The 18,270-nt window shown below is 33.7% G+C and overlaps 1 protein-coding gene across 10 annotated transcripts in view; it reads left to right on the forward strand.

Annotated features, from left to right (window-relative positions):
* The window catches only part of Dmd (dystrophin), a 1,571,027-nt gene that overhangs the window by 827,540 nt on the left and 725,217 nt on the right, over nt 1-18,270 (forward strand). For all 10 annotated transcript variants that reach the window (XM_076918257.1, XM_076918249.1, XM_076918252.1 and 7 more), the window contains one exon: nt 5,620-5,784. In XM_076918257.1, the coding sequence (XP_076774372.1) occupies nt 5,620-5,784 (165 nt within the window). The remainder of the gene's footprint in view (nt 1-5,619; nt 5,785-18,270) is intronic.

Genomic DNA, 18,270 nt, shown 5'->3' on the forward strand with positions numbered 1-18,270 from the left:
TTTTCTTAATAGATTTTTTGATGAGTAAAATTTGCTTTATCTATCTTAACCCTTTATGACTAATGACTTTTTAAATTTTATTTAATCATCAGTAACTTATCTTGAAAACACTTTCGGTTTTAGAAATATATGATTAATTTATTTTTCTATCAAGTTCTACAAAGCATATACAAAATTACATGTGTGTATCATATATATAATACATATATATATATCATATATATGATACATATATATTTATAATTCACATTGTTCAAACAAATATTAAATTAGCCTGTAACTATTTATTTAAAATGTCTTATTCTCTTTGTTTGACTGATGTGACACTGCTATTATAATATTGTTTACCTCTTTCAAAAATACCACGCATGTAATTATAGCAAAAGTGACACCTGGTTGCAATATTTTTTAAAAATGTGTTGAGTATCAAAATTTCCTTGAATATATAATCATTTGTAATCTATATAAATTTAAAAAGACCTTCCAAATTTCTGTGTAAAACTTGAACCCACAATTTTGATTGTACTCACATTGAGTTTATAGATTATTGGAAGAAAACTAATTTATTACAATATTAGACTGTATAGCCCATGAAAAAGCATATGCCTCTATTTGTTTAGGTTGATTTTCTTAAGCTCTCAGTTGTGTCCATACTTTTCAGGGTAAAAAATCTTCCTTTTTGTGTGAACTATTAAGTTATTTATAGACTATGAGAATATGTACTTGAACAAGTAACATAAGGTCACTCATTTGGGGTAGGTTCTTTTGATAAATCTTTTCCCAGAAGTCAGCATATTACATAATTAATAAAGTGACATTGCTGTTTCATTTGCATTTCATTGATTGTGTAGTGTTTGGAGTTTGTCTTGCTTGTTGTTTATTTATAGTTTTTAATCATTTTCCAGTAGATCCAGTTTCCTGTTTTTTTTTTACTGGATAACCTTTCTATACAATAAACTCAGATTTTTTGTTTGTCTGACAGATACTCCAGATGTTCCCATCTAACTTTTACTTACTAGCTTTGGTTTCAAGATAACAACTACATTCCATTTTCTACAATACTTCTAGTTATGATATATCTTTTTATGGACTAAATTGTAAGTTTCCTGGCTATTATGTGTAAAGTATGAGGTTTGTAAATAAAACATTTATTTCTACAACAGATTCCTCTGTTTACCTTAATGTTAAAACTTACAAATGTTTGGAGTTAGCAATCAGAAAAACAGAGAACACGAAAATTAATCTTGTCTGAAATTAGGTCAAGAATAGGGTAGACACTTATGACATAAGATAACTGAATGTATTTGTTTCCATTCACTACAGGGAAGAGGCATGAGAAGTACAGTATTAGATTATGTAAAAATGTGAATCTAGTATGTGAAATATTAGATATAAAAATTAATGATATAAAAACAGATAAAGATTGCCACAATTTACTGTGATTTGCTACAACTGCGTATGGAATCTAAGACCAGATGCTCCATGGACCCTGGTTGGTGGCACAGGCTCTGTGAGCCCCCATGGTCCCATGTTAGTTGTCTCTGTGGGTCTCCTTGGGATGAAGAAGTTCTTTTATGTGTTAGGCAAATTGACCTCTTATCTGAGATGTGAGTCCCCAATATTTTTCACAGCTTATCCTTTCTCCTTTGACTTTGCTTATGGCTTTCTTGATCATGTAGAAAATTCTGATGATATACTTTATCATGCTTATTTATTAATTAAAGATCTATAACTTTATATGTAAAGATTTATAATTGTTGTAGCTTTATATATATTTATAATATATTTATAATATACATTTATACAAAATTAACTTCTCTAGACATATTTTCAGGAGAAAGATTAACAAACTACTATGAAAGTTGGAAATTTCTGTTAGTTTGGCAGTTATTTGCTGAAGGTCTATAAAGTGTAGGACTGTTGAGGCCCGCACTCTGCCTCAACACTTTGGGGCTAAGTGTTCTGGTCAAGAGAGAGAGTGGGGCTGGAGGGGCAAGCGACACGAAGAATGGAGACAAGACAGGGTGTGTGGTCAGGTCTTAATTCTCTTCCCATCTCTCTCCCATCTCTCTTCCGCCTCTCTTTATTGAAAGGAAATCTGGGGTATTTATCAACACAAGCAGGAGAACACAGGTAAAAACACTTTACCACGTGCACCATACAGCTGAGGTCACTAAACAGCAAAACAAGCTATGTGGGATAAACAATATATTTATCAGAGTGTGCTTCAGCTGTTATAGGCTTTTGACAACCAAGTCTTTCATCAGGGTATATGGTTCCAGATGGCTGCAAAGTTGATCTAGCCGCTTTCTACTAAAGTCGGCTCCCAAAATAGGACCACATCTCCTCCAGAAATAAAAATTCAGAAAGGGAGGTCATGTGCATAACTTATTAAATACTCAGAAGTAGACATTATGATGGTAGAAAGTAAAGGTCTAGAAGGACATACCTAAAACCACATAATTAGGCTAAAATCTTACTCTTGGCAAAACTTTCATGCCATTACTTGAAATTAGGTCAAATCTTCTTCATTGTACTATTTCTTTCAAGACTTATTCCACATTTATACTTATGGAAGAATGTATAATAAAAATGAGAACAAAATCAATAATCTTAATTCAATGTTATATGAATTTTGGTGTTTATGTATGGTAGAGAAGTAGAGAAGCAATGTGAAGAGGGATTTGTGAGCATGGACTGGAAAGAGAGGAAGAAGGGGGCTATGATCAGGACATAAAGTGAAAAGTGAATTTAAAATCAATTGATTAAAAAAAGAACTTCTGAAAATGAATAAGTATAAAGCAAACAAACCAAAAGAAAATTGACCAAATAAAGACATTTCTTGAAAAACGAACCAACAAACAATGATTTTACATGTGGTACTTACATAAATGTAAAATATTTTGTGATCAGATAAAAAGAACTCCATAGTTCTGTTTTAGACAGATTAAGAAAATACAGTGAAGATTATCTCCAGCTACTTCATCATTTGCAGGCTCTCAAATGATGCTAGTTTAACCTTTAAAATGCTTGGAGCATGTCTTTGTGAATAGCAAGCCATCCAATAGAAATAAAACATTTAGTTTAAGTGATAAAAAATATGCAAAATGTTTTATTCAATAATATATCTCAATTCAATCTCATATTCAATAATAATAAATAATAATACATTTATTATTATTGAATAAATACATTACTTATTCAATAATAGTAAACCTGAAAGTACAGATTTACTAATCTGGAATAATCTCTTTCCTACATATATACATATATGCATGGGAATGCACATGAAAGTCAGAACTATGGGTGTGAACCTATGAACACAGACCTAAGTCATTTAAAACTAAGATTATGTGGCTCTATAACAAGTTATAAGTCGGGAAAAGCAGGAAAAGCATTGTGATTTAAGCCTGAACTGAAAGCTTCTGTCTCCTTACCCACAGAAGGAAAGTCTGACAAGGGTGAAGATCAAGGTGTGGAGAACAATTTCCACAAAAGCTGTTGCATCCATTTCTATCACTCTTTGCTTCTTAGTTTTTTAATACTTTGTTAAATTTTACTTATTTTCTCTTTTTAATTTAGTATTTGATCAAGATACATTCTGTGAAGTTATTCATCAGTCTTGTACATCATTTAGACCAAATAGATCTGAGGTCTTTATTTCAACTCACTGCTCCATCAATCCAGGTGCAGTTGAAGAAAACAAATCTAGGCCCAATATGTTCTATTGATATTGCCATGGATCAGGCCAGATCTTCTCCATCTTAATATGGAGCCTAGGTTCAATCTTGGTCTCACCTGTTTCAGAGAAGGATTTTAACTCTTTGCTCAAGTAGCCACATACCTTTTACATAGTGTGTATATAAAATAATTTACATTGTTTCCACACACATAATTTGCATGTAATATAACCTTGTATAGCATTTCTCCCCAACACACAATAGTTAATTGTTTAATGTGTCTGTGTTCAACATCACATCTGTTGAGATTTAACTACAAGATTATAATGGTGCTTATTGGGAGTCCTTTATAATTTATAAATAGTTCTAAAGCAAGTGGCATTGCTTAGTCTACTTACATACTTATCTATTACAATAGACACTACGACAACAATAAAATTACCTATGTCCTTTCCTTTATATGTTCTACATTACTCATAATATGATAACATATTCTCAATGATATCTCATGATAGAGCTAGTGATTTACACTGTAATACCACATTTGTACTATAAGAGGAATGTCAAAATATTACAAAGTGTTCCCATTATAAACTGACACTATTCATTTATATTAGTTTTAATTTTTGATATTCTAAAGAAATTAACTTCACTATTGTTAATCCTGACTTTCTGTTTGCCCAAGAGTTTGAACAACTGTTGCTAATATTTAACTGTTGTATTGTCTTTCACTGTCATACAGAGAATTGTTCTAAGCAATTTTTAAGGATTACTTTATTTAGTTCTTAGATTAACAGTGTATCTGCACTATCTCCAGGCTATGAACGAGGCACTGGAAGTTAGAGAAAACTGGACTAGGATTTATGCAAAAGCACAAACTAGGCTTTAAATCTAAGTAACTTATATTAGCTCCAACAGAGTTTTACCCTATTGCATATCATTTCCAACAGTATTTGGCATCTGCCAAGTCCAATGTTATCTTTGTTTAAAATTTAGATGCTAACAGTAGCAATATGAAGCGGTCATGGGTGATTAAAGGGAACAATAAATTTGAGACTTCCAACCACGGTGCTTAGTACATACTAAGCCCTTCATAAAAATAGCCAGTAGTTATTGTGTTAATTTTCTCTCAACCAAATGTCATGTTCCTCAGTGTCTGCTTCAATTATTTAATTGTGCCTCACAAACTACAGACCACAAAATGCTTATAATTTTACTAATTTCCTTGTAAGTAAATTATTTCTTTGCATAATTTTCATTAAATATAAACTAAAGGCAAATATAGTAGAAGAAATTATTGCTATATCAACAAAAATATACTTTTCTTTGGTTTTAATTTTGTTATATTCTGCTAGAATAAATTACACTTACTTGGGGGAAGACTTAGTTATATACGGAGCACTAATCCTCAACAATTTGGTGCATGTCTTTGTAATACTGCAAAGGCTCTGTACTTGGCATACACACTTAGTAAATGAGAATTTAATTTGGAATGTGTCCCTTGACATCAATTAATTGGAGTATGCATTTGAGTAAGTGTGCATAAGTTATTTATTTTTATGTGTGTTTTCTTGATACAGGGTCTCATTGTGTACCTCTGGCTACCCTTGAACTTGCCCTGTATACCAGGTTAGCTTGTTACACATGGTGATTCACCTGCCTCAGTCGAACATATTCTGGTATCATAAATGTGAGGCAACACACCTGGCTTAAGTGTATATTGTACACTTCCAAAAAGTCATTAGTATCTATACTATATACAGTGTTTGGGGTATTATCCAATGATTCCTAATATGTTAATTACATTTGAACATGGCATGTATGTAACCTGTAACATATTGTTGAATAAACAGACCAGCAAATTGCTATATCTCTTTTTAAATACTTTTGCCATTTTTAATATATTTCGTGAGAATTATTTATCTTTTTCCCCTTTTAGGTCTCCAGAGCTTTACCTGAAAAACAAGGAGAACTTGAGATCCATATAAAAGATTTTTGGCAGCTTGAAGAGCAGCTAGATCACCTGCTCCTGTGGCTCTCTCCTATTAGGAACCAGTTGGAAATTTATAACCAACCAAGTCAACCAGGACCATTTGACCTGAAGGTGGGTACCTCTTGCTTATCTTTTTATTTCTGGCCAGATGATTCGATGACTGAATTGAATTTCTTGTTGATTACTTTGAATCTTGTCCCTCCTTAAAGGATGAGGAAAACATTGTTCTATTCATCACAATAAATACAGCAATCTCTAAAATGGAGTTTATAGAATAGAAATTGAGACAGGGAGCATGTCTAAATTCCCAAATGGAAAATGGGAATTATTTGCACAGGAACAGGATTAGTGGAAGCAACTGGTAAGAGAAGATTCTGGTTAAATGAATAGGGATCTTCCTGAAGACAGGCCAGAATGATGAGCAGAAAGTACCTGGATACTGGAGAATGAACAGTTTAATTTGGAATTTATCCTTGGTGAACTAACTTAGTAGGATTTTGTTTTATTTTGTATCAGAAAGCATAAAAATAGGGCTAGGGAAGTCTCAGAAGACTTACCAAACTTTTGTCAAGTAAAGAGTTGTTTTAACATTACCATTGGTGGTGTTGTAATGATTATTTTGGTAGCATTTCCTACTTTTCTCAGAATTTACTAGACATCTTTATTAGAATGGTCACTATAGTATTCACATCCTGTTTGTTAGTATAGTCCATGTTCTATCTCTGCTTTAACTGCACTTATATGTATATATTTGTAGATGTGTTATATACAACTGATTACTATCTAAAGTTCTCCTCCTAGGCATTTGAGAAAGTTTTGCTTTAAAGATGGAATTTTTTAAAAATAGAAAAGAAAAGAAAAATGTAACAGAGTGGTGGAAAGTTTTGTTCTAGCTCAATTGAGTTATATGTGCAAAGTGCAATGTTTACCTTTTACCTTGCTTCGCTGATGTTTTTATCAACCACTCTGTTAGCTGTGCACTGAGAACACATGGTACTTTGTAAGTCACAGGTAAACATCATTTCCCTAGTACAAAACTCAGCCTGGTCATTCACTGCCATGGCCCATAATTCAGTCTGACACTCAAACTCATGAGTAACAATGACCTTTACCCAGTAACAAATTGAATTAACTTTAAAGTATATATAAAGACAAGTAACAACACAGCCTGTATATCAATAATATATTGGAGATCCTGACACTAAAGCATGGCTTCTGATGCTTGAGTCATCTTACACTGAGTCATGCATGCATGGTCACAAGGGATGACTAGACAAAGAACATCTTCAATTCAGAAAAGCCACTCCCTGTAGGATTTTGTTCTTCCAGTAAACAGCATCCACAGACATAGTTGACACACATGTCCTTACCAGTGATGTATGTTATAAATTCTGGTTGCTTCATTACTGAACAAACTACCTCACTAAAAAAGTACAGATACTTGAGCAAAATGTACCATAAATTGAGCCAGATCCCCAATTATGTTTGATCTAATATTTTCTTGAAGTCATTGATTTCATATGACAAATCAGAAAGAACACAAATTATTCCCCTCTCAACTAAGAAGCATGTTTGGTTTTGTAATTTTTGTAACACATAGGTAAAAGTCTGTTCATCAATGTGTGACTTCTCAGCAAAAAAAAAAAATTGTAGAGTAGATAATAATGTGAGTTATATGTAATATATGTACAAACAGGAAACAAAAACTCATGACACAAATAGATCGTGTTGAGTTGACATAAGTGACTTTAGTCTGGTCTCTGCCATCTCTTCCTGTCCCCAGTTCAGTCTCAAATACTGAAAAGTCACATCAGTTGTTGTTTATCAACAGCACACAGGTTTCTGACAAATAGGTCTTACAGTCTGCAGAGAAGGCACTCTTTTCTGTGTTAATGAACTTCATTATCAAAGCCACATGTCACTTCTTTCACTGCTGTGCAGTGTTTTGCTGTCGTGCTATTTACTTCCTACAGCTTAGTTTAAATCACTGAAGGACGAAATAACTGCTTCTTGCTGTGCAGAAAACTCTTTGGTATATTCCTTACACATTGTGAGTTTTGTGGGGGGTTTTTAGTTGTTGTTTTCTTTTGTTTTGTTTTTTCATCTTTGGAGTGTAGATTGAAAAAAAATTACTTAATGCCCTTTCTTCTGCTTTTGTCTGTATTCTGATGAAAGAGGACATATGACCATGTGTCTGCTAACTGGAGAGCTTCTCCCAATAATCCCAAAATCCTTGGCTTGTAATCAAGAAATAGTTACCACTGTTAGTGATAACTAATTCTTTATCCCTCTCTGTCTAGCTTCTGTCTCTACTCTCTAGTAAATGATTTACTAAGATTACACATTTTTTATCTTTTTACTTTAATTATGGATTCCAGTCTTTAGACTCGCTATATATTCCTCTGCTTAAACAAATCAGATGTTTGCTTTCAAATTTAAAAATGATAAAACGAGTTATTCTTTGCTGTACTTTACTCAAAATAAAAAAAAATAAAGCTTTTAAATGGTTTGGAGAACATGCCAACTTTTTAACACAGGCAATTAAACTGCTTTAAAATTTTTTCACTTCTAAGTCATTGCAAAGAAAGTAGATATGAAGGAAGTTAGCTACATCCTGGATCAATTTCCTTCATTTAAAGAACCTTTCTTTTTCTATGTATGATGATCATGGTAATCTCAGAAGCAAAGGATCTGGCACCCTGCCATTCAGGTCATTAATTTTTTTCTGGTCAACTCTGAGTACCTGTTAAGGGAAAAAACGATTATTTAATGCCCTACATGAGCTTCATTCAGCATTGCCTGCCTGTCATTTCATTCTTATGGATGAAATGTAGAAAGGTATGCAATGACACCCAAGTATTAAAAAAAAAAAAAAAAAACAGAAAGGAAAAGAAAAGAAAAAAAAGAGAAAATCCTTAAGGGCTCTGTTCTAATACATTGTTTATGCTGGTGTGAAAATTGACTGCACATCACTTGGTTTGTGCAATTTACTCCCGAAATATTCCTATTCAGGAAATCCTGCAAATAGCAATATTCATCTTGAAAATCACCTCACAGAACTCTTAGCAAGCTGAGAAACATAATCAATGAGATTGTGATGTAGAGGGTGAAAATGAGGCATAATCACAGCCCTCTCCCATCAGTCAGCCCACTAGAAGGCATGCCTTTGAATTTTGATTTTCAAATGTACTCTCAATTTAGACATAAAGTATGTTGATTTCAAATTTCACAAATGATAATTGAATGCTAAGATCCAGGGACCAGTTTAGAATTGCTATAAAGGGTCTTATGCTTTTAATCTTTAATGAAAGCTCTCAATAATGAGCTGGAGGTAGACTGTTTACCTGATATATAATAGTCTAACTACTGCTTTCTAAACTTTTTATTGAAATAGCAGGTAGAGGAAATACGTAATTCACTCAGTTAAAGCTTAATAAATGGGCTATTTCCATATTGATGACAAAGGGGGTGTTTCCTTGCTCAAAAATGGTTTTTCTTCTGTGGTCTTTAAATAAACCCAACATGCTGGCTCTTCCTTACCCTGTTGGAAATTTCACTGTGTATAATGTCAAATTCATAGGTATGTAACAGAATCCCAATAGCTGACCACTACAGTAACTAAATAACTGAATCATGCATTCATATAGCAGTGAGTATTGTCAGGGAAAAATAATAGTAGACAATTTAACAGGTAAGAGAAACTTTATTTCAGCACTTGTGCAATGGCAGTAAAAAAAAAAAGAACACAATTCTTTTCAAATAAGACAAGAGAGGGTTGAAATGTGGCTAAGTTGGCTAGTCTTGCATATATGAAGCACTGCATAAACCAGGCAAATGCTAGTAATTCCAGATTCCGGGAGGTAGACAGAGAAGACATTAGATTTCAAGACCATTATCAACTATATCGTGAGTTTGAGACCAGCCTAGGTAACCTGAGAGCCTGTCTCAAAAAGAAAACCAACCAAGAAACAAACAAACAAACAAAAAACACACCCAAACCAAACACCACAAAATAAACAAACAAAAATAAATGGAGCATTCCAAGTGCAAGATGAGTTAGTTAGTAGAAAAATACATGAGGGTTTCTACAGGTGACAGCTGAAAGTATTTAGGCCATCTATGTTTCCCAGTTGTGTGTTTCAAAGTCAATTCCTGTCTTCCCACAAACTTGAACATCAGGGCACTAATTTCCCTGATGATTACCCTTCAAATGGTGAGTCAAGAGGGTCCTCAGAGCAGATATTCCCAAGTCAGAAAATGGTATATTGTATTTTTAAGAGGCATAAAAGGGCTGCATATTAGAAGGATGACTGGATGAAATGTTCTTCAAAAACAAGAAGTGAGATTTATGGTGAAGAAGAAACTGAGGGTACAGCAGTCTGTCTGTCTCTATTTCATTCTAGGGAAGCCTGGGCTCCCCCTGAGCAACTTTGGAAAGCTAGTTTATGAAACTGAAAATATACCAACAAAGGCGGTGCAGGAAATCCTGCTGTACACCATGAATACACACAGTATTTTGTAGTAGTAGAGACTGAACCTAACACAATATGCATGCGAGGGCAGCCCTCTACCACAGAGCTGTATATCTAAGCCTCACTTAATATTTGTATCATAATAGAGCCTCACTAAGTTGCTTGGGTACACCTTGGATTTGTCAGGCTTCTGAGCAGCAGGAATTACACACCTGTGCAACCAAGCTTAGCTTTTTTTTTTTTTTTTAATTTATAAAGAACAGATTGTAAAACAAGAATATTTTGTAATTAAAAAAAACTTTTCAACTAATTTCTCACTAGGATTCTGTTTGAGCTAAAATTCACTATTAAGGAACTTAGAAATAAATCCATAGCAAACATTGACTATGTAACATAAGATTCTTATTCTATAACCTAAGTCTACTGAGATTGGTACCATATATTCCTTCCTCTTTCTAGAAGGGCCAGATGTTTTGCTTTGAGACAAAATTATTTTTCCTTCACAAAATAAAACCTGTAGGTACCATATTTTATGTACAAGATTTATTCCTATTGTCCTTTTCATTTCTAACAGTTTTATTTATGCATGCTTTACTTTTATTTGTTAACAGTTAGTGACTAATTTTCTGAGACAATCAAGTACCAACATCTAACTTTGAGAGTTTATTGGGCTTGATTACAGAGCACAAATGAGGACTTACATATAGGGACATTGGTAACCCTAAAACAGATGTGTACACTCTAGGCAAACTCTAGAGTTATACCTAGTCATGAATAGAAGCATCCTGGAAGCCGCATTGTGGAGTCATACTTTCAAATAACCTTCCACTTTTTAACAGTCTGTCTTCCAGTATGTTTTCTGGTGGAGAAGGTTGTAACCATTACAAACCATTTGGTCACCACCATATTGTTCTTCCCTAGCAGCAATGACTACTGTAGGTAAATTCCAAGGACAAGTCTCCTTATGACACAGAAAATGAGAGAGAAAGAATGAGCAGAAGCAAAAGATATAAAGCACAGAGTAAGAAATTTCATGAATACAGGTGATATTACCTCTTTGCTATGATAATCAAATAAATTTCACAATATTTTTGGAGGAAACTTGTAATATTTTCTTTTAGTCACATGCCTAATTTTGTAGCCGCCAGTGGCTACGGGTAACGGGGTTTACCTGAGAGGAAGGCTGGGAATGAAAAAAAAAGGAGGGTGAGAGAAGCATGGGGCCAAGACAACATATTCTGATCAAGGCCCAAAGTTTAATATTTTGCTTTCACATATAAAGGGGAAGCCACACACCCCCAGAATCTCTTCTCAGTTCAGCCTTCATCAGATTGGTAAGTAGGCAAGTCTATGGGGAATTTTATTGATTGGTGACTAATATGGGAAAGTCAAGCCCATTTTCAGCTGTACTACTCCATGGCAGAAGTTTCTGGGAGAGATTTAAAGAAAATTTTGAAATAGGCTCAAACTAATAAAAATAGCAGAGCCCTGTGATTCCTTTTCCCTAACCTAAATAGTTAAAAATGCCTGTCAGCAGGTTTGGGCCCAGTTAGTCAGCCACAGAAGATGTGGAGTTATAGGACAAAGGCCTGTTGAGTCATCCAAGGACCTGGCTGGACATAAAGATAAAAAAGGTGTGCAAGGACACCTTTAAATAGAGAGTAGGGATGTGCCCCGGAGTATGTCTAAATGAATAATGGGCCACCTGGTGTTCCTCCAAACCCTTTCCACCCCTTGAGGTCTTCTCAAGGTCCAAGAAACTGCAATTTAAGTTTAACTAGATACTATGCTAACTTAGATAAGCTTCTGCCGGCAGGAACTGCCCTCTGCCCCATTGACCGGTACAGCCTGCTGATGTAAAGCAGCCAATAGTGTGCACCCGCACGAAAGTTCCCCCCTTTCTCCACCCCATACATATAAAAAACCTAGATCCCTGAGCCTAGGGATCAGTCCCTCTATCTCCTATGTGAGATATGGAGATATGGGCTGGCCCAGAGCTCTGATATTAAACTGCCTCATGTGTTTGCAGCACACTAGTCTCTTGTGAGTTTTTGGATGGGCACTGTCCTGAGACTTGAGTGACAACCCCCTTTGAGTTTTTTCAGCATAAGAATGGTGGCTGGAAGGGAGCCTGGGAACAATCCAACAGGTAGTATTCTTCAGTAGTTCTGCTTCAGTTCTTGCCTCCAGGTTCCCTTTTCAAGCTATTGCCCTGGGTTCCATTGATAATGATAATGAACTGTGTGTACCCTGTAAACTAAGTAAATGCTTTCCTCAATGAAGTTCCTTTTGGTGGGTGTATATCACAAGAACAGATATAGTGTGTGTGTGTGTGTGTGTGTGTGTGTGTGTGTGTGTGTGTGTGTGTTTATAGAAGAATCTAAGAGGGAGCAGAAGGGGAAAATGTAGTAGCAAATAGAGAAGGACAGAAATGATGTAAATACAGCATACTCATGTATGAATTTCTCAAAAAATAAAAATTATAAATAAATTAAAATAAAATTTATTGTTTTACTTCTCTGGATGTATCCAGTGTAATCCAAGCCCCATAATAATATATTATCTACCATCATCTACTTAAAAATGCATGAACAAACTTATCTTTTATAAATAGAAATTTTATATTTTGCTTCTTCTTTAAATCACACTTTTACTTCCCTCAAAAATTATATCCTAATACAGTATGCATTTATGCTAAAACATCTTTTATTAACCACTCTGTCATACTTTTGTATGACAAATATATCTATATGAACTTCAATTTTTAGAAACAATTTCTTGTGACAGTAAAACTCTCTCAATATTTTTAAAATCCATTAAATTGATTTGTATTTGCAATTACCATTAACATCCATGGCTAGTAATAACTAGACATGCTAAGTTTGTGACTAATAAATATCAAACATAGTCAGGAAAGGTTTTCTCAGAAACAAGGTTACTAATGAAATGAGGAAGTATTTGGTAGTTTGATGATTCTTGATTCAAAATGGGTTTCAATTATCAGTGTTTGGAGTTATACTTTTAGTTTTTGAATGAATATGTCTCAGTACCAATGACCATTGATATATTCCAAAGAGTTGTTCGTGGGAGTGGAAAGAACTCTCACAGGCCAAATGTTGGGGGAGGGGATTAAAATGGCAAACAAATTTAGCATGGTAACAAAGGAAGTCAAAACTCTTAAAGGAGCTAAGAATCTGAAAAGTGGATACACTCATAACATTCACTGCCCTCATATCACTAAGATAGTCTTTACATAACTCCAGGGAAATACAGCAGTCTGAAGACTGTTCTCTAGATTGACATTCTTGTATAAGAAGAAAAAGGGGAAAACTTGATCACAGGTTTGATACTTGTTACAATGCTAAAGCATCACCAATTTCATCTTACTACAGTCACTGAATTCACTACACTCATTCCTGAAATACATGCATCGCCATTGTGCCTTACATGGAATAGTTTATCATATAGACTGTTCTTCATTACTGATGTGACATTTCTCCTATCTTGTTATTTATTTAGTGGAATTAGATGTAAAAGTGTTTGTCAACCCTGTCCTCAAGTGTATTAACTGATGCTCCCCAACCTTAATTAAGATCTCTGTGGTCTCAGTCTCACATAGATACCTTTGCCTCTGCTGCTATTAAAGGAGTGAGGTGCCCAACCCCATTGACTCATTCTTTTTTAAGTAAGGGCAACATCAGGAAATAACTTGTCATCTTGTGTCTAATTTGCTGTTCATTTATAGAATATGAAGTTGTCGTTCTGGGAAAAAGTTCTATATATGTCCTTTTCTAACTAAATTCTGATTGTTCTGCCTCCTACTATAGTATATTCATCAATCTACTCAATAGGCATAAAGAGAGGGAAGCTTTGGGTTTTATTTTCTTATAATGTAATAGACTCCATTAAATATTAATAAATCAGAGTATGTTAATCAATTATAACTACATGTAAATACTTAAGTGTAATTAGAATATCTAAAGTTTTTTTAAATTCAGATTTTATAAGTATGTATATAATATAATTGGATATACCTCTTCTATAATTTTATCTGTATCAGAAAAACATCTCCAATAGACTGAATCCCAAAGACTATGAGCACTATAGCACATATCAGAAACCCTTCTTCTATTTTAACATAAACATGCTTTCGGTAGAATCTTCAACTAATTATAAATTTATTGTTCTTTTATTTCCTATCTACTTGGTATATTTTTATATTGCCAACAAGTATATTCCAACATTTTATATGTATTATTTAAACAGATATAAAATTTGGTCACACCAGTCCCCAGTGAACCCCTCTAAGTATACTAATGAAATTTCTATTCAGTTAACAAGCCATATTTTGATTGATTATCCTGTCTTACGTTAAGGAGCTGTTCACTCTCAAACTGCTTAGAGTAAGTATAATATATAAATAGACTCCAAGTACGAAGTAAATCGATACTAACACATATGCCATGTTGTATAGTGAGTGTTCTAAAAGGATGCCATAAGAGCCTCAGAGACTGAATTCTGATCTAATAAAGATATAGTGGCTCTTCAAGGAACTTCCATCAGTAACAAAAAGACATTATATAGGGTACCTGTACCTTTTCTACGTGTCATCAACATTCTTTATTCAAGGAGGGTGCTGCCAACTCACTATCTTTTTAACTTATTTTCTGCTTTGATTGATAGTGTTTTTTTCAAGTCTCCTAATCATTTGGTCTTCCCATTGTACACACTCTTAACTAGTTTCTTTCTGGGTTTCTCTATTGGCTACCCATCTATTTTAAAAAATGAAACAAATACGCTTTATGACTTAAAGTAGAACCATGGCTCTTCTCCACAGCAAATGTTTTAAATGACAAATTGATTCTAGCTTTAAGATTGTAATCTGAATCTATCAAGACCAATTTTAAAGTGAAGTTACAAATCGTCCTTGTCCTTCATAGCAAAAAATCTTAGTAAGATGTTCACTTTGATGAAAAATTATAACCCAATTACAATTTTAAACACTGATTTTGATTCAAATCTATTTTACAGTGTGTGATAATGACAAGGTTGTTTTGTATTGCCATTCTGCAGCTGACTACAACTTTCTGACAATTTAGGAACCACAAGTTCTCGGCTTCTCTTTGCTGTTTGTTTTCCAGCCATGTCTAAAATAATTATTTAGAAAGTTTCAATTTTATTTTCACACCTTATTTTTTCTTATAAATCCACAAACTACTTGATTTTAGTCTTCAGGTGCACTCATAGTGGCTTGCCATTTGGCTGGCTAGTTTTATTAGTACCCTGAGATGTAATTTATCTAAATCTTGAGAGTTAATTTTGAGAAGATTGGGGCCCCCTAATCTCTTTACTCCTCTTGGGCACTACTTTGATGTCAGTATTATTTGCTCTGTTCTTTGCAGTCAGAATATTATTCCTCTTGACATACAAGAAATAAACTCAATAGAATTAAAGGTCCCAGTTTTAATTTTCCCTCACTAATATTAAACAATTCTCTTCCAAAAAAAAAGTCTTTGCCTCTCCTACATCATTATTTTGCTCTAGATATAACTTAAAGTTATTTTGTCATCCAGAAACTATTATAACTTCCTTCATACCATACTTTTACTGAACACTAAAATTTTATCTTTTTAGTGATCTTTAACTGCTCCATTAAAAGTAATTGTAGGTAATGATACTTTGTAGGAAGTTAATGTGAGAACATCAGAAGCAATGTTATCATTTTAAAATGGAAACCACAAAAATCTCTGCCCCAAACACGGCTAGTGTCCCTTTATGAATATCCATAAAAGAGGAAAATTAGAACATTTTCAAGAGTTTTCAGATATTTTTTGTGTGAGTAAATGAATGGACCACCTGGTTTGCTACCATATTGCCAAAGGAGTAGCTTTGATAGGGAAAGAAAATACAGGATAGAAAAAAACTGAAATTAAATATGAAGGTTTTGAGTTAATTATTAGTTATTCCATACTATACAATATTTATAACTATTTTTTAAAAGATTCAAACAGTGTTAAAATTTTCTGATAAAGCTGTATTCACAAAGTGGCTTATTAATAAAGCCACTATCACTGAAAGGTACATAAAATGTATATGGAGATAAAATGCAATTTGGAGGTAACATTTATCCATCCCCCCCCCCATCAATGCACAGGATTATACTTCTCAAAGTTCAAGGTAGTGGAATAACCCAGGAATATTGTACAATGTATTTCACTAATATTGCTAGTCTAAGGATTGTTTTTGTGTGTGTCACTTTGACACATGCTAGAAGCAAAAAGGAATATCACTAAAGAAAATGTCTGTATAAGACCAGGCTGTAGGGGGCATTTCATGAGTAATGGCTGATGTGGGTGGGCCCAGCCCATTGTGGATGGTGCTAACTTTAGGCAGATGGTCATGGTCATGGTCATGTGAGAAGTTAATCTGAGAGAGCCATGAGTAGCAAGTAAGTAAGCATAGCCTTTACTTCAGTTCCTGCCTCCAGGTTTCTGCTTTGGGTTCCTATTGACTTACTCCCATGATGGACACTGATCAGAACACGTACACCAAATAAACCCTTTCTTTCCCATATTGCTTTGGGTCATGGCCGTTATCACAGAAATGAAACTAGGACATTGATTAGCTCCATTATAGATTTTTAAATGTTTGTTTGTTTGTTTTATGTATGTGAGTATATTGTCACTCAGCGCTCTTCAGACATACCAGAAGAGAGCATCAGATCCCATTACAGATGATTGTAAGCCATCATGTGATTGCTTGGAATTGAACTCAGGACCTCTGGATTGCAGTCAGTGTAATTGCTGAGCCATCTCTCCAGACAATCCATTATGGATTTTTAAGTAGACAAAGAGCCATAACTATATTATGTATGCAGAGTAGATATGTAGTATGTCTTGGTGGACTATTCATTCACAGTATGCAGGATCTCCATTATATCTCTGTGAACCTCACAATTCTCTCCTTCATTATGGTAAGAATGTCTACCAAGAAGTTACAACTAGATAAAACCTAACATTATATTTTTATTTCATAAGAGATGAGGGGTGTGCTTGGTATTTACAGGAAAAATATGCACGTGCTCTGGGGGAAAACCAAAAGCAAAGTAGTTATATTCATACATATTCTCTGTGACACAAAAGGCAGAAAAAAACCATATATGTATACATATAAACATTTAAATATGTATGCTATATACTTATTTAAAAAGGGGTTTATAATAAAGTACATTAAGAAATACTTTAAAGTAATATTTTAATATTTAGTTTTCATATTAAGAAATTATTCTAAATTTAGCCTCCACCCACATTTGAGAGTCTAAAAAAATTTACCAAAAATTAAAGGTAAAGTTTAATTTAAATATAGCATAAAATTGTAAGATCTTAAAAAAAAATTAGAGAATGTTAAATATATTTAAATTCAGAGTAAGTTTATATTTTATCAATATGTAAATATATCACAGGTCATGTGACTCTTAACAATGAATCAAGTCTGCATTTTAAATTTTGAATGTGTTGCTTTAGAAATTCCACATAGAAAATGCAAACATGTTAGAGAATGTCTCTAGCACAATTGGTTATGAGACTGAGGTAAGAGGATAACAAGTTCCAGGGCCATCTGAGCTACATAGCAAGTTCTTGTATTTTAAAAGAAAAGAATTAGAAATAAATCTGGTTGGAAAGCTGTATGCCAAATGGGCACAAATTCTTCGATTTTTTTCCCCAAGAACTAACAAAAGAAGAGCATAAAAAGTCACAGTCCTTTTCTATTTCTGCATAAGCATACAATTCTATACACTGCGATGTAGATAAATGTAAAATAAACAGTTCTTTTATTAATTTTAGCTCATTAAAAGTAAGTATATATCATGAACCTAATTAATAAATACAATCTATGCTTTATATTGTATGTACTTCTAGAACTATTAGGCAAAATCAGCTGATGTGACTATTCTTGAAAGATGTACATAACTTAAAATTCATATTAATATTCCCCATACTTCTAAATTGCCAAATAGGAACTATTTTCATATAAATACATTTCTTTCTGTCAGTCTTTCTGCTTGTCTTTGTGTAGTTGTAGTCATGAGGGTAGGCTTGTGCATTTACACTTTGGGTATATATCT

This window comes from Arvicanthis niloticus, chromosome X (genome assembly GCF_011762505.2).
Source record: "Arvicanthis niloticus isolate mArvNil1 chromosome X, mArvNil1.pat.X, whole genome shotgun sequence".
NCBI lineage: Eukaryota > Metazoa > Chordata > Mammalia > Rodentia > Muridae > Arvicanthis > Arvicanthis niloticus.